Genomic DNA, 24,720 nt, shown 5'->3' with positions numbered 1-24,720 from the left:
AAGTTTATATTCCAGTTTCTGCTCTGGGAAAAGAAATAAGCCCTCTAAAAACGGTTGTCTTAATACACTTGTGTACGGCTTAAACAAATAGTCAATAATTTAGTGAATTTTAAAGGGGCTGGAAGCAGATCTTGTCACCTTTGGACAGAATCAGGCGAGCTGTTTCTCCCTTTTTTTTAATCTGCTTGTCACAGCTATGTGGAATCAATCTGTGGAATCCTTTTTAAATCAGAGCATTAAAGTGAAAATGTCGAACTATTCCCTTAAGAATGTCGGGACTCAAAAGTTTGTATGTAATTCCAACAGCCACACAGACAGTAAACAGCTAAGTGCTGCCCACACAGATATTACTTCTTTCAAATTACCAATGTTAACATCCTCACTTAGTAGTCCAACCAAAGATTCACAGCCCCTCCTGGATAATACTAATGGATGTACTAATGCCACCATGGCAGAAAAACTGATTACATTTAAATTCTTCTTTTGGTAATTACAACTTGAGTATAATCAGAAATTAGGATATAAATACTTTGTTTGTTTTGACTGTAACTGATATAGAAACCTCGCTGCATAAGAAATGTTTTAATTTATTTCCAAGATTTAAATGCAGATGAACTTTTCAGACTACGTCAGAATCTGAAAATACCCGACTGAGACAAGTGTGTGCCCACTCCTCGCTTCTGAGTCTGATTGATCTGTGTTCCACCCTCATATGTATCCACCCTAAGCCATTTAAACACTACATGATGGATGGGATACAGCGCGTCTGTCACTCTCCTATTCTCTCTGCTCTTCAATCAATCTTTTTTTTCTCCGTGGTGCCCTCTCTCTTAACATTTTTATACCCGTCCTCCTCCCGCTGTTATACGCCGATGTTTGTCTTTGTCTCACTATTTATCTGTCTCAGTGTCAGTGTCTCTGTTCTGCCTGCCTGCCTCTCTGTTTTCTTCATGTGACAGTCACAAAGAATTGCTGCTTTCTTGGCTCATGAATGCTATAAAGCATTGTACATGTGACAATATCTACACAGAATACAATTTGCATATTATTTACATAATTTCTGCTCAGTTAATAGTTAACATGATGGCTTTAAAAGCCACATAACTGATGGGACACTGAATGCTTAACAGTATAATAATAAAGATAAATAATGACCTTATTTATAAACCACTTTCCAAAATGAGGTTACAAAGTGCCTTACAACTAAAAGGGATAAAAGACAAAGGGACAGATCAGTAAAGCAGAAAGGTCAGTAAAGTAAAGCAGCAGTAAAATCATAATCATAATAAGGTTATGTAAGGTTAATTAGCAGAACATGTGAGCAGAGGAGCTGAACTGAACCTTTAATAAGCCTCCAATGAGGAATATATTATAATTAAATATGAAAATATGAATTTTAACACATCTTCTACATAAATATTCGACAGCAGGTCACATAATATTAGAAACGCATGTAATATTAGTTAACTGATATACGCTGGTAATGTCAAACTGAAGTAACACTGCTCTGGAGAAGAACAGCAGAAAAAAAAAGTATGCTGGGTTTGAGAAGACCTGCAGCGGGGCCAGTTCTAAAGGGTTTAGTGATGGAAGACATACAACCAACCATCATGATTAATAAAAACATGAAATAAATGAGAACATATATAGAAAATATTAAAAGTTATGGGGTGAAAAGAATATCTTGTGGTAAGAAGAGATTTGAAGGGTGATACTGACTCTGCCAGCCTGAATTCCTCAGGGCAAATCACTCCTCGGCCTTGAAGCCCCTGACAACAAAAGCTTCACTTTCAGTCTCTGGGAAACAGAAATAGTTATAAGGGAAGGTAGGGTTCCCGCCTGCAGGGGACCTCAAGCTTCATCCCGGCTCATAAGATTTTGAAATAAAGATAACTAGGGGCCAGGCCATGCATGACCTTAAATAATCAGTGAGTGCATATGATTTAGAGTTATCACCCCAGCAGTGAATATTAGCAGCCAGAGTGTGCAATGTAGGGGAGAAAGGCATTTTTCTTTATGTCTTTTCAAAGCCAGTGCAGAAATCGGCTGTGGGAATCTTGAGCAGAGCTAACTTACTGGTGGTCTTACAAAAAGATGTCAAGGCTGGACTGCTGTGACACTGTCATTACTTCGTTTGGGATACATGCCAACTCCTCTGAACACTTGTTTGAGTCAGAGAGCTGGAGTACTCTCGGGCATTTAGGCAGCAGTGTGAAGAGAAGTCAGATTTTAGAGGCGAGTTACAGACTTTCAAGGGCTGCAGAGCGGAGTTTTCATACACACAATGCACTGTTGTTACAGCATTGTCTGCCTTTTTTTATTTATGCGTGCATGCTTGCTCTCTACCTGTCTCACTTTAGTCTCTCACATACAATAACAGATTCACTTGCACAAGATATGTTTCGCGGCGGGTTTTCCCGTGTTAATAAGTTCCAGACGGGTTGGACAAAGATTTAAGAGAGGCAGACAAACAATATGAGTCACCACTGTAGGGACAGTGCAGTATGTCAGCCTCACCCCATTATAAATCCTACTCTATTACTGACTGTGTATGTATTCTATAAATATATCAATGTCTGCATGTTTGTTGACAAATATTTATATACATTTACATGGACACAGAGGACTGTTGAACAATATTTAGATGCTGCAATGGTATGATCACAACTTCACAAACACTGCACTCGTCTCAGTGTGTGCGCTGATGCATGTGCACCTGTATGTGTGTTTGAGATGTCGACGTGCCAGCAACTCATAAACAAGTTGTAAATTCAGAATCCAACACCAACCTCTGTTTATTTTGCAGCAATTAAAATTCCTCAGAGCAAATGAAAGCCTCAGAGTATATTGAACTTCAATAGTCTCACAGATGGCCCGATCTATCTTTGTCAAAATTCCCCATCAAAGGGAGGGGGGCCCGTCTGCAAAGAACAGATAAACTGGTCACAGATGAATACAAATACACAATATATATAATAAATCGACAGCAAGGCAGCTGCATGGAAATTGAATTCGCATAGAAAATGAATTCGCAGGGAGAATGAATTGAGCTGGCAAGCTTCCTGCAGTAGGAGAGACCCCTGTGATTCACTTTTTTTGTACCCAGGGGAACTAGGCAGCCGTAGGAGGGAAAACAGCGTTTTAGAAAATGATTTGCTATTTAAACACAGAGGAAAGGGACAAATACAGAATGAGTGGATGGATGAACGCATGGGTGGATGAACAGAATTGATTCAACTAATAAGGGATGTAACTGTTGATCGTTAGAAAGTTCCAGGAGTTGCATCTGTATCCAAACACGAGTCTACAGCCATGCTCACAGCTCTGTGTGGTTCTACTTAGGCACAGTAGCGAGTTAATGCTAATATCAGCATACTAACATGCTCACAAGGACTGTTTACAGGTGTTTAGCAGGTGCAGTGTTTACCATGTTCATCATCTTAGTACAGTGGGTAAACATTTGCAAATTAGGACAAAATGGCATTATTGTTTTCCAGGTTTATAGTTATGAACCAAAGTACTGGACATATTAAAATAGACCTGAAGATGGCACTAAATGAAAAGTTGAGGGATCATCAAAGTTATAACAATGCATCCTGAGGGGAACTTGAATGTTTGTATCATTTACTGTATATACAGAAGGATGACATAACAGCTCCCCAGGAGTAAAGGTAAAACATCTCAATTGCCCCCTGGTGGCTGGCTGCAGTACAGAACTCCGCCACCTCGGTGTTAGCCAAACTAAAAAAATCAAAGTACATGTCAAATAAATTTTTCCCAAAGGTGGTTTGGTGAGAAAGATGGTATGCTGATGAATGTTCAGGTATTCATTTTTCTGATAAGTTCGGGTTTAATCAGTTATTTGATTCTATAAAAAAAAGAAAGGGTTTTACATATGATCGACAGCTGGTCCCTGGTCGTGAGTTGGCCGGTTGTATGGGCAGGACCTCGATACCGTGGCTCCAACCCCGATCACTACTGTGCAGACTCTGGCTCCAAATCACACCAGAACAAGATGGCAGCACCCAAATCCAGGATACTTAAGCTTCATACAGTGGGAGGATTTTTATACAATCTATAGTCTCTACCAAATTCATCCAATCCATCCAATAGTTATTGAGATTTTTCACTCAAAACCTCAAAACGTCAACCTAATTGTGGTGCAAGAAGACCAAGAGGTTTATTAAAGCCATTAGGATTTCACCTCTGAGGGTCATGAATGTCTACAGGTAACACATTTTTACAGCTATCCATCCGACAATTGTTGACATATTTCAGTCTGGGTGAAAGTTGTGGACCGACCAACCAACCAACCATCCATAGAGCCACACCACTTGCATAGCTGAAAAGGACAGATTATAGGAATGTACTGTATCTACAGCCAAACGCAAGGTCTGTCAGAAAAGGGAGAAGATAATAACGTGAGAAAGGAATGGAGATTTGGAAGGGACTTTCTAGAAAAATAAATAATCACTGAAACAAAAACCTTAAGAATGTGTTGAGGGAACAATTAAAGGAAGGGCGGTCAGACAAAGGTGAGGGAAAGAGTACAAAAACTAACGATGAGAAAAACAATAGAAAATCAGAGTGGAAAAAAAAAAAAGGATGGCACCAACAAGGCCTCTTGTAGCAAATGATAAACAGCAGAAGGAGTAAACAGATGGAGGAAAGGAAAAGGGGCGTTTTTCAAAAAAGCAGCACATGGTGAAGTCTGTTCCAACACTGCGTTCATCCAAAAGAGCACAAGACTCAGATGAGAGGAGTCTGGTCCAACAGCGAGTCAAAACCAGTCACTCTGATCCAGAGCAGCAACACACCCAATCCCACGACGCAGCAACTGGCAGGGAAACTCAGCGTGCGTGTGCGTTTGTGTTGCCTCTCTCAAATCTCTCTCTCCCTCTACGTGTCTGTCACTCTCTATGTATTGCCAAGTCTGTTGAATGTGTTTGTATATTTATGTTATTTATTCATGTGTCGCAGTCTGTCTCAGTGAATACTGTGCAGTGTGAGGTTGTTTGGGTATGTCCCTCTTGGTTTAGAACCTCATCTTCTTTCTGTCTGTAGAGTTTGGTTGGCAAAAGCAGCGTTTCTGTCTCTATTCAAACCTCTGAGAACGTCTGACCACAATCAGTTCACCACCACACAACGAAGCCTCTGAAAATAGGAATAAAATTGACCAGTTATGATGATGAGTGATCAAAGACAGCTTAGAATACAGTAATGGTGTCCAAACCGGGAAAAAAAAAACACATTCTAACAAATGTACAGTTCTTATAGTGTTGTTTTCTTTGGGGAAGTGATGGAGGATGTGTTCATGCTCACAGTAAAATAAATATAAATAAAGAAATAAAATCCATCTGGAATATGGTCAAAATAAATACTCTCACTCATATTTACTGTAAGCGAAGTAGATATGAAGACTGAGTCTGTTCATTAGATTGAAATGAAAGCCTAGTACATTATACTAGAGCAATTCAGAAGTCTCATTATACAGTAATGCTTTGAAAGTATTTCAAAAACAGATCTGCTCATTAGTAGTGCTCTGAGTGAAATGTCTGGTGTCTGCACATTTGCAAGTATTGTCTTCTGGAGCTTGTACTCAGCTGTTCTTTTTGGAGTTCCCCTTACTTAACAAAGATACACATACAGTTGAACAATAGTTTGCAATACCCTAGACACATGCAACTCACAGGTACACACAATCATTCGATCTTACAAGATCCTATGAGGACTCTCCACTGACATTACATAAATCACTTTAATGTCTAAAATGCTTTTTTACAGCGTGCAGGAACACACACACACACACACACACACACACACACACACACACACACACATACACGTACACATACACAGCTGGACAATGGCCTGCAGCACTGTTGGATAAAGTGTTTTGTTTGGACTTGGACATGAATACAAACACACACACCAAATTTGCAATTTTCCAAGGAAATTCTTGCACCCACACCCACAATCTGTTTTTTTTTCAGTGCTTTTACCATCTCATTACACCAGGAAGAACTAATTGACAGCCCTCACTGCTCTCAGATAGGATTTTGAAATCAATAAGCTAGGCCACATCCAGATGTAGTTGGGGTCAAGCTGTGATTGGACACTGGGGAAATGTGGACAGCGGCATAACCGAAAGCAAAATCTTCACAAATTAGTGGATATATGAGCAAAGGCACTTTAGAGAAACTGTTGGGGCGCTATAGAAGACACACCATACCTGGAGGAGGATAGACCTAAAACACTAGACCTAAAAAATAAGGAGCACAAAACTGTTCAATAAACCTGCACTTTGCTGAAACTTTTAGGGACTATACAGCGGGCTCTATTAATAGAGTTTTCATTTCTTGTTGGCAAGGAATGAGAGACGATACAGTGAAAGGGGAAGTGGGCGTTAAGAGACTGTCACCAGGACACTATCATCACTGTTCACACAACAGAAAGAAGATTTTAATGAAGGATTTCCATGAAACATCCTCAACTATTTTAAAAGTACACAGACATCTTTCCACCCACACCTTTTGTTTTTCAAGTAATTACTGCAGTTGTGAAAGTTTAGTGGATTTACTTCTTTTGTTAAGGTGTTTTGGTGAAGGTGACTAACGGCAGATTATGAGGGAGTTCAGATGTTGAAAGGCTTCTGAAATGTGGCTGTTTGCCTGCTAATTTCTGTAAGGATGTGTCTGAGTGCGTAGGTTTTATGTTGGTATACTTCTCCCACCTCTATCTGCAGCATGGTGATCTCTCCCTCCAACTTTTTCTTGAGGGGAACCTCCTTCTTCTTCAGGTCTATCTGTCTCTTCTCCTCATTAATAGTCAACTGCAAGTCCTTCATCTCCTTCTCCAGGGTCTCCAGCGCCATGTTGCCCTTCGTAATGGCCGCCCCCTGGATGTTCACCTTTTCATAGTAGTTCAATAACACCTCCTCATGCTCCAGGAGCTGAATGCCACTGTAGGTAACACACACATACACACACACAAACATTATTTGACATATACAGTTTAGATCCTCTACTTGAATGTATGCATAATGTAACCTCCTAAATATACATACAGTAAATTGCGGCGCTGTATGGCCGTTTCATGATTCTTGTTCATTTCCAGAAGGGATTTCTCCTGAAGGTTTATCATTTGTGTGAGTTTCATCAGCTCCAGTTTGTTGTCCTCACACTCCTGACTGATCTGATGTTGCTTCCAGGCAACCTAGAAGATGTAAAACAACAACAACAAAAAAACAAACACTTTTGAACGACATTTGTTAGGTGCGTGTTCTTTCTTTTAAGTACGTTGGAATGCAAACACTTGATAGTTCTTACGTGTCATTCTGAGCCATTTTGTTCTTTTGTAAATAGAGTTTATCCCTTTGCATTTAACCGCCGTTGTGTTCCTGTTTCTGTCGGGGCTTTCGAGACAGTTGTAACATGGTAATAGGCTGACTTTAAAACAACTAAGAAACAACTTCTACAGTAGACATCACAAAAGTTCCGTTTTAAACTTTGTGTGTTTCGTAAGACTCTTAAGCAGTAATGCAAAGATAAATACAGGGGAACTGGATGTGGGTTTGCCTCCTTAACTCTAGAGCTGTCCAAAACAAAGTTTAAGAGCTCTGCTAGAATTATTGAGCTCACTCAAAACAACTACAGCAGCTTTGACTCAGTTTCTCAGTTCAACTCTGGGCCCCCTGAGTCACATTAGCCATTGTAACATATTTAATCTGTTTAGTTGAACTGTTGAATTTTTGATACTGGCTTATGGTCCACAGTGCGTTTCCCACAGTGTGTTCTGACTGGTATCACCTCTGTATTTTTGTGTGTGTGTGTGTGTGTGTGTGTGTGTGTGTGTGTGTGTGTGTGTGTGTGTGTGTGTGTGTCTGGACCTTGGAGATGTCATTGAGCAGTTTGTCCCTCATTTTGGAGCTATTAGAGATCTTCATACGAGCCTTTGTGAGTGATCTGGAAAGAAACAATATCAGAAATGTGATGATTACCAAACAAATGCACTGATCACGTGATAATAATGAAATCTTAATAAATATAACCTTGACATTATTATTGTCTATGCCTTCTTTTCTGCATTAGTATGTATTATAATAAAGCTAACACTGACAACCCTCCCTGTACGAAACACACGTACACACCTGTCCTTGTTGATGACAATGGTACGTTGGATCTCCGTCTCATTCTCCTGCACCTTCACCTGCTCCGTCAGCTCTGTGATTGTCTGTGAGGCAATCTGCTTCAGCTTGACGTACTTATTCTTCTCTTCCATGATCATTTGGCACAGCTTACAATACTGTGATACTCTAAGGGCGGAAACACTGATTAGTAGTGAGCCCGTTCTTGTTCTCGAATACGAGACCTGGCTCCTATCAAGAGCAGGTTTTTGACATTTTACCATAACAGTGATCTGTTCCAACCAGTTGTAACTGTTCATTCTTTGTTATAATCCTGCTAGCTACTATAGGATTTATATACAGTAGGATTTATATCCATAGCTAATGGCTGTTTTTAATAGCTGACGGATGTTTAGAAATGTGGACATAAATGTAATAACCATAATCATGACTTCGTGTTATTATCTTAAAGTGTAAAATCAAGTATGGTAAACATGATTAAAAGTCATATTCATGTTCATCACAAATTATCAGTGAATCAAAAAATTGTTATGACAGAACTAAACTCTAATGCAGTGTGACATTTCATTAAATTTAAAATTTACCATGTAAGACGCGAGTTGTGAACAATGATTGCTAAATATAGAAAGTTTTTTCTATTACAAGTACAAAGAAGAGATACACAATATCTAATTATCTTCCTGTCCTGTTTTCGCTTGACTAGATAGTTTTCAGAGCGGGTTCCATGTCAAGTGCAACCACATCAGACTGCAGTCTTTGGTCGTGACATAACTGAATGTACTGCGAGTGAGTCTAGTGTTGTACTGGGTGGTGCCAGATGCATTAGTCTGCATCTGAACGCTGAAGTATGACCAATTAGTAAGTTATGGTTTTCTAGCCAGACAACATGTGCAGATGTCTGAATTAATTGTGATCCCAAGCTGTTACACAGATCAGAGGAGCCAAACAATTAACTAGGGAATCTATTATCACATCGATATACTGTATACAGGAATCCAATTTGCTGCCCACACTGTTGACCAGTTGACCCAGTATGCAGAACCACCATACTGCTGCTGCATATTATTCAAAAAAAGTATCATCTGTAATGACATTTCTGAAAAGATTTGTGCCATGAAACCTTAAGATTCATCTCCACATTATGCAAAGAGAAAGAAAAAGTAAGAGAGAGGGACTAAGACTGAGAGACAGGCAGGGAGTAGGAAGTTGCTTGCCCTAATACTACCTACTGCATTAAAAGCTTAGTACCTTCTCTGTAAGCAAAATCCTCTTTGTCGTGACACCCAACTTTGCATTTAATGAAAGGTGGCTGACAAGGAAATAAAAAAGAGAAAACAGCAGTGACACCTGCGCTGGAGCATAGTATTCAGCTTGTTGTGGTCCATGATGATCAAGTCCTTTTCTAGCAGCTCCTGCTGGATGTGCTGGTTCAGCTGCTGTAGATGGAGTTACACAGGTAAAACTACAGTATCATCACTTCTGTGTGTGGGGTGTGTGTGTGTGTGTGTGTGTGTGTGTGTGTGTGTGTGTGTGTGTGTGTGTGTGTGTGTGTGTGTGTTTATGTGCTCGCAAACAGTCAATCATATTTGTGGCTTTAATTTTTTTTGTAATATTGCAGCTGCTGCTTCTTTTCTAACACTTTCAATGTATAAAAAGAAACAATAAATTAGCTGATCAGCTCCAAAATGAATAAATGAATTCACTAAACCAGGACTGCTTGGGTCATTTTGACTCCATGAATCTGTAGTTGATACTTTATTAGGATGTTTTGGAGGGGAAAAAAACTACTTTTGATTTCAGTAGAAAGGAAGGATCTTGTTTGAAGCAACGTGAAAAGGGAGCCCATTTATAAGTCATTTCTGCCCAAAAATGTCCCTCTTAGACCTTATCTCAAATGTAGCTAAACTAAAATTGCCTAGTCTCTCTATATTTTTTCAAATGATTCTGAAATGATCACACTGTGGTGACGGTAATATTGTTAGGGCAGTAAAGCCTCGACGTTTTGCACTCTTTGAAACTGTGTCATTTTTGGTTGCTCTGCCCTGCTCCTGTCACACTAACATCAAGAGTGCCTAAAATATAAACCTACTTCAGTTCCTCTTTGATGTTTTTTGACACATTTGTGTGAAATATGCGTGTCTATGTCTGCACAAGTTATTAAAAGCACTAATGATGACATCAAAACCTATTTTAAATTAACCTTTGTATGTGTGTTGTATGTGTGTGTGTGCGTTTGTATTGAACCTCAGCTCTAAGCAGTTCACGGTGCTTCTGGCCCCTCTCCTCGGCTTTGATCTGTGTCAGACATCTGAGGTTATGGAGTTCTTCTCTGAGGCAGTTTGACTCCCTCAGCAGCCCCTGAATCATCCCATACTGCTGCTTCTTCTGGCTCTCCTCCTCAGCTACTGATAACTGGTTGAACACATTTCACACTTTTTCAGTTTTCAGGCACACGATTACAATTTGACTGCAGTCCTTTAATACCAGGAAGATATTGAAACATTGGCAGACCGTTTCCATGTTGTTAAAGTTTTGTCCAACTATGTGACATAGAAGGCAAGATTAGACTTCCCATTTTATTATTTTCTCATCCTAACTCTGAAGATGCTAAAAAATTAGAAATATCAAATTAAATGTTACTTTTTTTTTTATTTCTTTTCACTTGAACATTTTCTGAGACATATATTATAACTAAGATAGAGCTGAACACTTTGCTGTGACACTTTCAACAAAAAAGAAAGAAATTATAGGCTTCCAAAAGATTGATTTGTTCAAGGGCTAGTGCAGGAAATTACAATACATTTTGCAGTTGCTAATGATATCGTGTCCACCCATGCACATTGTTCCTACCTGTTTTTCAAAGCTGACTTTGAGAGCATCCACCTCTTTCTGAAGCTCCATCCTCTGCTGAATACTGGCCTCTTTTTTAGGAAGAGCATCTAACTGGGAATTTAAATTAGAATGTAAAGTCAAAACAAAGTTTGTTCAAATGTTCAGTGTGCATACACATCTGCTGGAAGACTCCTGACTATTAGTAAAAAGCTGTAAAAAATTATTATCATTTGTTTCTTTAATTGTAAGCCACTAGAAGGAAATACCACAAGGATCCAGTACAAAATTAACAAACTTCTGATTAAATTCAGTCAGTGCATATTCAACCCCACATTAAACATTGACAGCAAAATAATTAATTCTATATATCAGAGTTTCTCTGATAGCCTTTTGATGCAGTGACACTGAAAGTGTTCACTGAGACTCATAAAATATGAATGCCTTCAGGCACTGGGATTGCCCCTCTCTGCAGGGTTGCCAGACCTTGTGTTCAGTGTTAGGAGCTACATTGCTCCATATTTAAAAATTGTTAGTCCCTTGAAGCGGAATACGACCAAATTAGTAGGTTTAAGAGTTGCAATACCATCATTTTATTTCAGCTACATGGATGAATACCATCACTATTTTAAGTCCTTGTTAGGCCTCATGCTGTGTAAAGTTTAGAACACAACATTGTGTAAATTTCAAAGCCATCCATCACATCCTATTTGAGATAAATGTGAAGCATTTTTGTGGTAAAACCACAGGCGGTTGAATCCTCATCTAAACAGCCTTCACATTCAAATTCATTATGAGTAATTGTTCATGTGAGAGTCGTTATTGATTGACAGATTATGGAAATGAATGAATCATATTGTACAACTGCTTTTTTTTCAATGTTTCCTCAATGTGTGAATTCCCTGGTGTGTCATAGTGATTTCCTTTCATATTGTCATGTGCTTGTGAGATGTGCTGACACATTTCCCATGTCTATCCCTCTCTTCTTCTTCCCTCCATTTTCTCTTTAGAAACTGTGAACATCAGTAAAATTACAGGAAGCTCAAGAATAAAAAAAATGCTTCTGGTGTAATGCAGATTAAGAGTTTTATGGGCTGATTAATGTCACCATGACATTTACACTCAAAATGTTCCCACACCTGTGTTTAAGCCCAGCAAATGTTCCTAACCAAGTGCCAATACCAGTAAAAACATAATGTTGCAAACCAGGAGGAGTGTGTTTTAGCAATGAGAGGTTTAGTGGTATCGGTTTAAATTTTTTGAACATAATTTGAGTGTATTTTTATGAAAAATAACAGAAGCACTGAGGAGCTAAGATATGCCAGACCACTCGTGAATACTCCAACTGCTTCAAATTAGAGCTGACCTATAAATGAATGTAATTTACAGGTCACCTGTGCCTGCAGCTCATTGTAGATTGACTGTGTGCATTCTAGCTGCTCAGTGGCCGTGGCCAACACATGCTCCATCCTCTTGAGGGCTTGCATCTGCCTGAGGAGAAACACAAGCACCTTTAAAATATTTATCATAATGGTAAATGGACCTGTACTTGTATAGCGCCTTTCTAGTCTACCGACCACTCAAAGCACTTTTACACAACGTGCCACATTCACCCTTTCACAAGTCCATCGAACAGAAACTAACATTCATACACATTCACACACTGATGCACGGCATCGGGAGCAATCTTGCTCAAGGATACTTTGACATTTGGCACCAGGAGCCAGGGATTGAACCCACAACCTTCCGATTAAGAACGACCTGCTCTGCCTCTGAGCCACAGCCGCCCTCATAATAATAATCATCATCATCATAAGGATGTGCCTCCTACACAAAATAAGGAAACTCAAAATTAGGCTCATTATATATGGATTACTCTCAGATGTACTCTGAACCTTTTGTTTAACTTGTACTAATCCACTGTGTAAGAGTTTTTTTTTGGCTGTATCTAAAAGTACATCAAGGAGCTAAAAAAAAAAAAAGAAGCTCTCTGACTAAATATATATTTACTGTATATTTTTTGAGTACAGGTGTCCAGTAAGGGCCCTTGCATACAGTGTGTATTGATTTGTGGGGACTCATTTACATGTACAATGGAGCTCAGTTTGACTTCAATACCTATTTTTCTCTTTGAGCTGCACAGATTGGCTCTCATACAGGTGCTTTCTGTCACACATTACGTTCTGCAACTTCATTTCCAGGATACCTCTGATGAAAAACACAAAGATTTATGTTAATATATTTAACTCATTATTTTTTGTTGGAGTGCTGTCATCATTGTCTTCATTTTTGACTGTATTTGGAGTTAGTACCTGTTCCCTGTTAATTCCACCTCCTCCTCCCTTTTGACCTCCTGCTCTTTCAGCAGCTGTCTGCACTCCCTCTGACTGGCCTCGACTTGAGCCCAGAGACCCTGCAGCTCCTCGTTCAACCCCTCCTTCTTCAACCTGAGGGAGTGGTTATGCAGCTCCACCTCCTTCACTTGCTGCTCCATTTCTGAAATCTCTGTATTTAGCACTTCTATCTTCCTCAGTGCAGCTCTAATGTGTTTCGAAGGATGATATGTTAAAATCATACAAAAGAACAAGGGTAAGCACTGTACAAGACCAGGAGTATCAGTTTATTACTCCTCACTTGCACTGCAAGAGTGCATATCTTATGAAATAACAGCATGTGTATCCATATTTTACACACACCCCCCAGTTCCCCTCAGCTTTGTGAATTTCAAATTACAAGCCGTAGCTCACATGGCTCATACAGACAGCTGCACTGCATCACTTGCAAGCCAAATATTAATTTGAAATAAACATAAAAGAGACTGCAGTAAAGCGGCGAGTGGAACCATTCTCTGGTAATGAACAGGCTTCCTACTGCAGCTGCACTTAAAACAAAAATTAATTATCTCTGATGCATATGTTTGTCTTTTTCAAAATTAAATTAGAAGGATTGACACCTTTAAATTCTTTAGAAGAATTTGATTGTTGCTACAAACCTCATTTGGAATAAAATATGCAACTTACAGAGAGGAAACCGAGTATAAAGCTGGAAACCAATACTTCTTGCAGGAAAATTAAGAGGAAGAAACTGATATCTAGCTTCAGCTGTGCACAGATTCTGTATTTGTTTTTTTGTTCTGATCAAAAGTTTACACTAAGCAAAAACAGTAAGTAGCATGTGCCCTTTCCATTATGAAAATTACAGTATGATAACTCAGTGTTCATCCAGTTAAATCCAGCTCTTTTGTGTATGACAGTTTAAGATGAAGGGAAAGAGACAGATTACAGAAGGATTTGAGCTAACTGACAGAGGGATTGTACAAATCAGGGGGCAACTTCATTTTCCAAAGATCTTTCTACCATATTTTTCTTCTCAGTGTTACTGGCTGATTTTTATTCCTGGTGTTTGAATCATTAACTTTCCTGCTCTTGCCCAATAAAGAGTATTAAGGGGTTAAATATACTTACCCCTTCTTAGAGCGTTTCCGTTCGGTCTCCTTTAAAATCTGGTCAGGTATGCTGATGAGCCGGGCTTTCTCAGCCTTGTTATAACACACAAAGACACACAAAGACACACACAGACACACAGACACACAAAGACACACACAGACACACACAACTGTAAAAAGACTGATGATTTGTTATTTTATTGATGGTGTGCTGTAAGCAATGCCCACTCTCACACACACACACAGACAAACACACACACAGACCTCTTTGAGCTCTATGATCTCCTTCTTGTCTTCCAGCTCTTTCTGTTCTTTCAATATCTGCATTTCATGGGCTTCCACATCTTCCATCAGGCCTCTGCACGGGGAGTGAGGGCAAGACATACACGAAAAGTTTGCTTATCAGAACAATTTCGATTAACAGAACTTAAAATATTCAGCCGCACTGCTTCTTATTAAATTGACAACAAGAGCAAAACTGAAATTCTATTTTAAAAAAAGCACGAAAAGAAAAAGTCATGAAGACACAAAGTGAATATGTACACCTGTATCATTCTGCAGGGTAATGTGAGAAAACTGCATGTGTGCTCTCTGAACAGCAGTTAGATAAAATACCTGACTTCCAGTTGTCTCTGGGCAACCTCTTTCCTCAGATCCTCATATTTTTCCTGCAGGGCCTTTGTTCTCCTCTCCAGCTCCTGGAGGACCCAACAGCAGCATGAGCATTACATCACTTATCAAGAATATTAGTTCAGTTGTTTAACTGACTTCAGGCTGCACAGGAAAAATACTACTGTTTGATCCTACCTCTCAGGGTCAGTTCCACCAGCCTTTGTTTTCTTTCGCATGGATTTTTGTTTTTTTAATTGTCATAGATTTTTGTTCTAAAAAAGCAAAATTCTGTCTTTTAATGTCTGATGATGAAAAAGTCCTTTCAGTAAAGTTGTTTCAGTACTATAACTAGTTTTAGTTTGATGCCCAAAACTGAATTCTCATCATTTTCTGCACAACAAAGATGGACATGACCCCCAACATTGTTGAAAAATGTTGGGTTACATGGAGTCGATTGTACAAGCATGAGTATGAATATAAACAACTGCAACTAAACCAGCTGTTATTCATTCAACATGATAGATGTCCTGCACTTTAAAGCTAGTTTGTGTTTTATTTTCTTCCCCTGCTCTAGTATCCACAGCAAAAACAATTAGAAATGTATGTGAGGCCTCTACTATGAAACAAATAGCTCGTTAATCAAGTTTGACAAGTGTATATGTGTGTTTGTGTGTGACAGAGAGAAGAGAGGGAGAAGAATGCAAAGTCCCCCGGGCGCCTTTGAGTGTTTCATTAAAGTTAATATCACACTTAATGCTGTAGGCCCAATGGGAAAAGGTCCTTTTACACATACACTCTCTGTTAGATTAACAGAATACATTGCCTGAACTGTTCTGGTAGAGGTAGCAGTTTCTGTTGATGTGATTTAGTTGATATTTGAACATTATTTGACCACACACACACACACACACTTGTGTTGCTGTACATCTAAAGGATTGTTCATGAGTGGCAGCAGTGAAATACATTTGTCCACACAATACTGCCACTTGATGATTCATGTTGAGCAGTCAAAACACTGCAACTGTTTTACTGCGATACTTTCTCCCTATAGAGTAGTAAACCGGCATGTGTCACTGGTTCTACAAGTATTTTGTTGATGTAAATTCACTTTTCAAAGTTCACTTTTAATGCAACTCAACAAACTGGCATCCGAGTTGAGGCCATTGGTTGTTACTCAGCTTCATTTCTTCTTGTTTGTTCACCCATGAGCCACCTTGACTCAGTAGTTTTTATATGCTATGAAACGAGGCATGAGAGCAGAACTGTAGTACATCTGGAATGTTTTGTTATTGCAATCAGTAATTAAACGGTAGTTGCATAATTAAACCCCAAAAGTAGCCAAAGATCAAAAAAATTAATTAAAGCTGCTGAATTTATTAAGCAAGCTCCAACTCTAACCTCCTCTTGCCATTAGCGGCACAGGCAACAGAATTTTGATTACGTTCGACGATTGGAGAACTGTGAATGCTCCTTGGGACTACCCTAAGAGTCTAATGTTCATATTCTTGAACATCTGATCATCATCTGATTTTTTTGACACAATTGCTGAAGTTTTTAGTGCTGATGATTCAGCAGCTACTGCATATTTTTTATGTCCATCCAAGTGTTGGAAATGCTCAAACTGCACTTCACTGTGGTAGACTTCTGATAGACTAAATCATAAAAGTGATACAGTATTAATATGCCCCACAGCATGATACAGTACATACTGAAACTGGGATTCTAGTATGATATGCGAAGGAAGGAATGTTTTTATTTATACTGTAAATTTGTTCTGTTTCACACATGATAAAGAGAATCATGTATATTAACGATACTATAAATATTACATGTATATTACAATATAGTGTGAACATTATTACGCTGCATTTCTTTGAGTTGGAGCAGAGGCATACATTCATCCAGGAGGCGAGAATGCTATCAGCAACCGTCTGTGAGTTTATATGTTTATGATATATTTGTTTTAACCTTTAAATAATACATTATGCTTCCTCCCTATATGTATTTCTGCTACATCAGTTGCCTTTGTGGATGATTACCAGCCATTACAAACTTAATTTGCCCGCTTAGACAAAACAAGGATTAAAACTCATCCCTTTGTCTGAATGGGTGCTTGTAATATAAAGTGTTTCAGTTTCACATTGATTCGAACAGCCCCAAAAAGCGCCAATGGCAAGTCTTCATAGTGAGGGATTAAGCCTGGATGGAGGCTTAAAGTAAAACTCATATTTATCCCCTCTGAAGACCGCTGTTGCAGTAATAATCTACGTCTCTGAAACTACACCTGTGTTGCAATGATGAACTTACAGCAGGTTTCGGCTGAATCTCATTCTCTTTCTCCAGATACCGCTTCTCTTCCCAGAGACTGCATAGGGGTGAGGTGAGGTAAGGTAAGGAGAGGTATGGTAAGGAGAGGTAAGAAGAGGAGAGGAAAGGAGAGGAAAGAAAACAAAAAATAATATGTTATTAGGAGAAGTAAACATGTTTCAGTTCCTGGTTCAAAAGAAAGAGGAATACAATGAAAGGAACAGTGCAGTTTCCAGTTTACCAAAAGGATGAAGAGCACATATTCTTAAAATGGGTGTTTCTATGTTTCTGTGAAACCTTTCTCATATGAGTGAGTGGATAAAAAAAAACCCTCTGCAGAATAGGATACCATAGACTGTAAGATATAAAAGATCCATACACATACTAGCTTTCCTCATACATAAACAACGAAGAATCACAAATAAAGTACCAAACACAGTATAAGCGTGTATATAAATGAATTTTTCATCTCCCTGCGGCACACGCTTTTTAAGCAGTTGATTCAAGTTTGTACGAGTCATTGCGAAAAACCTTACAATGGCATGTCGTGTACAGCTACACGTTCCACAGAGTAAATGATATTAATCTTCTTGACAAGTTGATATATTAGCTATTAGATATTAACCGATACACAGAGAAAACTGCATCAATGCTAAAATATAGGACTGGAAAAAGTGCTGAATTCCTATGTATCTGTTTGGCTAAAGATAAAAGGACGCAAAGATTTTAAAAGGCATATTTGCATGGTGAGCATCTGCTTGTCATATGCAGACCGCTAGCCATTTGGGCAAGGGTGGAGAAAGGAAAGAAGAAAAGTCAGGAAGAGGGGGATGAGATTAGGGCAGAGGGGATGAAAGAGAGGGCAGAAAGAGAAATACAGGTAATGACAGGACAAGAGAGCTCACTACCAGAAGCTGTCACAAATAATATGCACACTCAGTGTCTAATATTGTCTATTACCGCATCCTCTGAGAATGCTCTGTAAGTGGTTTCCATTTAATATTTCAATTACCGCTGTGCCTCAAACTCTCTGCCTCAGTGTGTGTGCTCTGCACTAAAAATCACTGTGTCCTATCATATCTTTGCAATACATTGGTAAGTTTACATGCTGTGAGTGATTAAATATTGCTAAGGCCTTTCAGGAAAGAAGAAGAAAAGAGGTCTGCTTAAAAGAATATGAGGCTGCTGTTGAGTAAAGTAGGACTATTAGGAATAATAGACCTTAACTCACTTTATTTCTAGGAAACATCCACGAGTTGATTACCAGTCAAAAACATATTTCTTCCCCAGATTTTTCAGACTTTCCTGTATATTCCTATTTTAGAAGAAACTTAATTCACACTTTAACATGATAAAGAGGAAAGGGTAGTGCCTTGTTTAGTTCAGCTTTATCATAACCTTCTTTCAGTAATCAGAATTGAAGTTTCAGACTCTTTTTTAAACATTGTCAATTGTTCAAACCTGCAGTGATGTATCATGGTCTCTTTCTCTCTTGAACTTACTGACAATATAGCCATTTTATTTTCTCCTATTTGCTCACAGTTCAATTCCTAGTTCCAGTGAAGCAATGAAAGCAATTGAAATTTGCACTGAACTGATTTTATTGCTTACCCCTTAACCGACAGCTGGTGTGTAAAAGGCTCAAAGCAGCTGAAATGACAACAAATTTTTGCCCTTAAACTGACAGTTGGGTTACTCCAACTGACATTTCAACTACTTTCAGAGCTCACCGTTCAACTGACAGCAGTTAAAATATCAAAGTATTTGAGCTGTCATTGCTTACACACAAACTGACACTAAATATTTACACTGCACACACACAAACAGTCTCTGGTGCTTCACCTTCAACGTGCATCTCCAGTGCTTTCATAGTTTACAGTTTGACTACTTTTATTTCTTACATACAAAGTGACAATTCAACTGCAACGGCATACAAATGTGTCTGTTGGTGCTTCAACTCTGAAATTTCAGGAGCTTTCATCATTTAGAGTTCAACTTCCATCCTTTTAAATAGCAGTTCAACTAACTGCTTCAAGTGCATCTCCCATTTAAAATCTCATACACAAACAATTAACGTTTATCACGAAAACTGCAAATTAAGAAGCGTTTAAGTGTTGTTCAAAAATGTCGCCTTTTCTAGTTTTTGTTTTTTTTTCTTGTGAATTTCTGGGTTATTTTCACTTTCTGTCTCAATCTAAAAACAAATCACTAAGCAAATTAGATTTAATGTGCACGTTCAGATTTTTTCTTCTTGTTTTTACAAGAGATTACACAAAGATTTGTTCTTTCCACAAGAGATTGGGGTCTCACAAGTTAATTTCACTTCCTCCATTATGTGCCTTGGTGGCGTTTTTGAGAATCAGTGTTCCATTAAGGATTTAATTTTAAAGAGGTTTTTGATTGACAGGTGTCTCAGCCTATTGCAGTTAGTTGTAGTGATTGTACCTTGTTACCACTGCCTGAAACACATTTAAGCTTTGTTCAGTTTTTGCTTTTTTTTGTGAATTTCTGGTTATTTTCACTTTTTCAATCTAAAAATAATTCAGTCCAAGAAGGAAAACATTCCTTTTAGTTGAACAGGCCACAACCTTAAGACCTATGCAAACTTTAACGAGGGGTCACAAGTAGATATTGCTTTGCTTTCAACTGTCATAAGCCAACATCTTTGGAAACTACTGGTATATGTTATCATGTTGCTTAGCAATGTTCCAGTAACCTCTGTTTGGCTTTTGAAAAGAGTTTGTGTATGAGGGAGATACTCGAGTGAGTGCGTTATTTTCCACTTCTGTGGGTGTGTTCGACCCTTTGGACACACTGATAGTGGTGTTGAGTGAGTAGGGGGAAGTAAAAGAGGAACCTGCAGTCGAAAAGAGGAAAATTGGTTGCGATGAGAAAAGGGACTCATGGGATCGAAAGGAAAGGATTAGAGGAGAGGAACAGAAGGACTACAGGACTGATCCAGTGCAGAGAGCTCAGATGAACAAACATGTCTCCAGAGCAAACATAAAAATCCACTTAAACCTGGTATTTGTATCATGAGTTGTGTCCATGAAAAAATGTAGCTATACTAAAAAGACAAACAACGTTTAAGGCAATGGCAATAAAATTCACTCCTAACAATAACAGTGTATTATTATATTATATAATTATAGACTATTTTCTTACAGGGAAGTTTCAGTGGTACAGAAAAAAAAGCTGTAGCCAAGCAACACACACACACACACACACACACACACACACACACACACACACACACACACACACACACACACACACACACACACACACACACACACACACACACACACACACACACACACACACACAGCAGCAATACTATTTGGGTGTGTTTGTCTTATATGCTTTCACCTTCACCTTCCTCTAAAGTTAATGAAAACTTGCAAAGATGCTGCCTCTTGTAGCTCACCTCAGTTTGTTTGGTCCCTAGCTACTTAACTGGAACTGTGTGTGTGTTTGTTTGTGTGTGCGCTGTCCTACTGTACACAACTTCTCTTTTCACCACTCCAGTTTCACTTCAGTGTTTTGTCCTTACTCTCCTTTGTCTCTTGGGACCCTATCAGTGGTGTGAAGTTCATCTGTGTGTGTGTGTGTGTGTGTGTGTGTGTGTGTGTGTGTGTGTGTGTGTGTGTGTGTGTGTGAGTGTGTGTGTGTAAGACAGACAAAGCTGCAGCCAAATTTGAGAGAAGTTCGTAACAGATGCATTTTCTTGAATCGAATGTCACTGTCATTTTATTAATTTGACATCTGATGTAGCATGAGTGACTGCAATAATAATGCGTGTATATATACAGCTCACCACTTCAGTTTGTGTTGTGTCTTGTACTCTCTGTCCTCGGCAGCTTTCAGTTCATTGTATGCCCGGAGGAGCTGCTGCCTCAGTTCATTGACCTCACTTTCAGGCTGCTCAGAGGTGCTCTGCTCCTCTGTTCTCTCCACCTCGTTCTGCAGCCTTTCCAACTGAGCACGGCACCTCTTTGCCTCTCCCAAAAGCTGGATCTCAGAATCCTGGGTACTGTTGGATGAAACAATGATGAAGTATCTGGTACCGTATGCAGTAAACTGATATTTGTCAATTAGAAATCTAAATATTAGCTCAATTTTATATGATTTATTCTACATGAGAACATTCTGCTTTGCAGGAAATGTAAAGGCAATAACAATCAGATAAATAAACCTTGGAAAAAAAAAAAAAAAAAAACCCACCCCCCTATTTAAATAAAAAAAAAAAAAAAAAAAATAAAAAAAAAAAAAAAAAAGGGGTTGTTTTTTTAAAAAAAAAAAAAAAAAAATTAAAAAAAAAAATAAAAAAAAATTTTTTTTTTTTTTTAAAAAAAAAAAAAAAAAAAAAAAAATAAAATTATTTTTTTATGTGCCTTGGTGGCGTTTTTGAGAGTGTCCCATTAGGTTTATTTTAGTGAGGCTTTTGTTTTTTTTGTAATAGGCTTCAAAATGTCTCTTCAGATGCCAGTGGCTGATGTAACAGATGCTACTTCTATATTTTTTCTATACTATATAAGAGCAGCAGACTAGATCTGATAAAGAGTTGAAGTCTTTTTCAAGGGCACTTCAGTTGGCTGTCATGAGAATTGAACTTCTCTACTGTATTCTCAGCATTTTTGCAGTTATACTGCACCGCCAAATTGCAACATGACACAAACAAGAGGGTTACAAATGAACTTTTGTACCATGGAGAAAACATACCTCTTCAGAGTATTGTGGAGTAGCCTGAAGCTGGATTTCAGTTTGGCTACTTTGGTCTGGCTGATTTTACCCAACGATAAGAACTGAGGAGCATAAAAACAGAAACATTACCAATCACATGGACATGAAGAAACAGTTTGTAAAGAAGAATTGACAGGTGGTATAACTGATGATTTATGGATTTAGTAGTAGTAAGTAAGTGTGTAACCAACTTTTCCCATCAGCGTATGATTGGTTGCTGGGATTTCCCCTGTGTCAATCATCCACATCTGAACAGCTCAGATACATCTGGACATTACAGCAGTCCTAAACTTTATCCAGCTAAGTGAGCTACAAATCTTCCTGCATGGGTTTGCCAGTTCAGGTTGCACTATTTCAAAGTCTTTGATCTGACCCAAAGCTGCCTGTATAAAAAGCTATGATATGAATAGAATATCACATTCTGCGGAAATCTCTTGTTGCCGTTTTCACCAGACGGAATATTCAATAGGGCAATATTGCTAGGAACCAGATACAATTGTGACCAGTAAGCAGTTTTGTAATATTGTTTAGTGACAAAATTAAGTTCCAGGAGTAGAAGAAGAAGAAAGCTAAATCACTAGAGACTCCAAAAGAGTTTGAAATGCCTTAATAGTCAAAACTTTTTTTGAACAAAAATTGCTTTGTTTCTGTGGTAATATGCTTAAACTTCAATGACTGTTGTAAGAAAAAGCTCCTTTATATCTGTCTGGACTCGCCAACACAAAGTGTGATCGACCACAACAAAGCCCAACTCCCTGATGTCTGTAAAGAGGATTTAACCCAAGTTGGACTGAATAAACTTTTATCAACATAGCAGATATCACAGTATCAGAACACCTTATCACAATCAGTATAAAAACAAACCCCCAGCTATCTGCAATCTCAAAAGGAGAAGAAAAATCATTGAAAATGGCGCATATATAACGGTAACTACAGTTGTTGAGATTACAGGTACCATTAGCCTTGAATGATTTGAAACATGTTGATAGCAAAGATACACAGCTGTGAAACCTTGGTAAAAACCAAACAAAAGATATCAGGTCAAGAGCATTGCAAAAAAAAAAAAAAAAGGGGAAAATGATCACTAAGAGTTGCTGATAAATTTCTCTATGTGGCAAGGTAGTTCTGTGTGTGTGTAACAGTGATAGAAACAGAAGACAGGTGTTGTTCCCCTCTTATCTTCAGAGCCAGGCTGCTATAGTGGGGAGTAATGAATGATAGCCTTGTCTGTATCAAAGAGCTGCAGAACTGAGGATATCTCAGGTCGGACCGTGTAACGGCAGTGAACACACACAAACATTCTGATTATACAAACGCGCGCGCGGACTGATAACTCTCCCCGACTTCGAACATTAGGGATAGCCGATTATGTTTTTAGATTCATTCCATTATATTGTTTATCTGGCTATTGTCAAATGTGCTCGCAAGTAACCGACCACGTTCCAAGGGCTGAAAGGACAGAGATATGATTGTTGCTAAAGATGCAGATTGAGGCTCTTGTTAATATGATTTATTCAGATGTATTTCAGTCAGTTTGCATTAGCAGTCACCCAAGGTCACATCACTACACCTGACTAGTATTAAACTATCCACTTTTAAAAACATTCAAAAGTATAGTTCAATCTCTCATTCCAACATCTTGAAATGGTAAGTGGGTCATCTGGTCCTAACTAATCTCCAATTTGAACCTTAGTCATGTAATCTAATATTGTGTCCTAAAAAAAGCAAATTAAGGGAACATGTGAAATTATCTCACTGCACTGAAATAACATCTTAAAAACTGATTATGAGGCTAAATAACACATCAAATATGGCCAGTGTTGTGTTTTCAGCTACGTGGAAGACATACCAGTGATGCGACAGACATCCTGGCCATACGCTGGGCATTTATCTGAGAGAAGCAGCCTGAAGCGGTTTCAGGCAGCCTTTCTAATTCTGGTGCCAAGACTTATCTTCAGCAGTATAGAGCATTGGAGGTTTTTATGGGGTGGCTGCATAAGGCTCACATGTGGTGGACCATCTTTGAAGTGAGATAGAGACAATCACTGGAAGATATTTACACACACACACACACACACACACACACACAGCCGCAGTAAACCTTTCCGGTAATATGACTGCACAGTGCAGCAGTTACAGTATGTGAAATGTGTAACAAAAAGAACCTGTGGGCTTTAAAACTCTGCACCCTTGGGGAGAAAAATAATGACCACAGAGGCACAGCGTTGAATCCCAGTGTGTGATGGAGAGAACCACCATCTCCCTCTCTGTGTATCTCTACCTTCATGTCCAGATATTGACTGATTGAGTTGAGTTTACAGCTAAACTGAATGACTTTGTTAGGAGAAGTTTTGTGCAGTAATATTTTCCTTTCTGGAGCGTTCCTCTGTCAGGGCTGCGAGCCACTTCTGTAGCTGAAATCAATTATCCGAAACTGTGTCACTTCTCCAGAAATATGACTTGTGCATGAGACATCTAACACCCCAGAGAAAAAAAATCCAACTACATGACCCATGGTTATGAATCACTTAATATACTGAAACAATTGCCATGTCCCACAAAAACAAACAAACAAACAAACTGTGCCAAGTTGATGAACTTACTACAAGTTTATAACAAAGTCTCCAAGTAGGGTAAC

At 38.7% G+C, this 24,720-nt stretch overlaps 1 protein-coding gene across 4 annotated transcripts in view; it reads right to left on the bottom strand.

Annotated features, from left to right (window-relative positions):
* ccdc146 (coiled-coil domain containing 146) overlaps window positions 1-24,720 on the bottom strand; it is a 47,163-nt gene that overhangs the window by 8,335 nt on the left and 14,108 nt on the right. For all 4 annotated transcript variants that reach the window (XR_007882573.1, XM_051392593.1, XM_051392592.1 and 1 more), the window contains exons 3-18: window positions 22,062-22,144; window positions 21,157-21,372; window positions 17,340-17,397; window positions 15,036-15,118; window positions 14,685-14,778; window positions 14,440-14,513; window positions 13,288-13,515; window positions 13,094-13,183; window positions 12,370-12,466; window positions 10,997-11,089; window positions 10,391-10,558; window positions 9,494-9,582; window positions 8,150-8,314; window positions 7,889-7,964; window positions 7,067-7,215; window positions 6,734-6,962 (exon numbers count right to left, since the gene is read on the bottom strand). Coding sequence is in view for 3 of the 4 variants with exons in the window: in XM_051392593.1 (XP_051248553.1) it covers window positions 6,734-6,962; window positions 7,067-7,215; window positions 7,889-7,964; window positions 8,150-8,314; window positions 9,494-9,582; window positions 10,391-10,558; window positions 10,997-11,089; window positions 12,370-12,466; window positions 13,094-13,183; window positions 13,288-13,515; window positions 14,440-14,513; window positions 14,685-14,778; window positions 15,036-15,118; window positions 17,340-17,397; window positions 21,157-21,372; window positions 22,062-22,144 (1,992 nt within the window). In the remaining variant the exon portion in view is untranslated. The remainder of the gene's footprint in view (window positions 1-6,733; window positions 6,963-7,066; window positions 7,216-7,888; window positions 7,965-8,149; window positions 8,315-9,493; window positions 9,583-10,390; window positions 10,559-10,996; window positions 11,090-12,369; window positions 12,467-13,093; window positions 13,184-13,287; window positions 13,516-14,439; window positions 14,514-14,684; window positions 14,779-15,035; window positions 15,119-17,339; window positions 17,398-21,156; window positions 21,373-22,061; window positions 22,145-24,720) is intronic.

The sequence above is a fragment of the Dicentrarchus labrax genome, unplaced genomic scaffold (assembly GCF_905237075.1).
Source record: "Dicentrarchus labrax unplaced genomic scaffold, dlabrax2021, whole genome shotgun sequence".
Taxonomy (NCBI): domain Eukaryota; kingdom Metazoa; phylum Chordata; class Actinopteri; family Moronidae; genus Dicentrarchus; species Dicentrarchus labrax.
The sequence above is the reverse complement of the archived record's forward strand: the minus strand, read 5'-3'. Positions and strand labels throughout refer to the sequence as shown.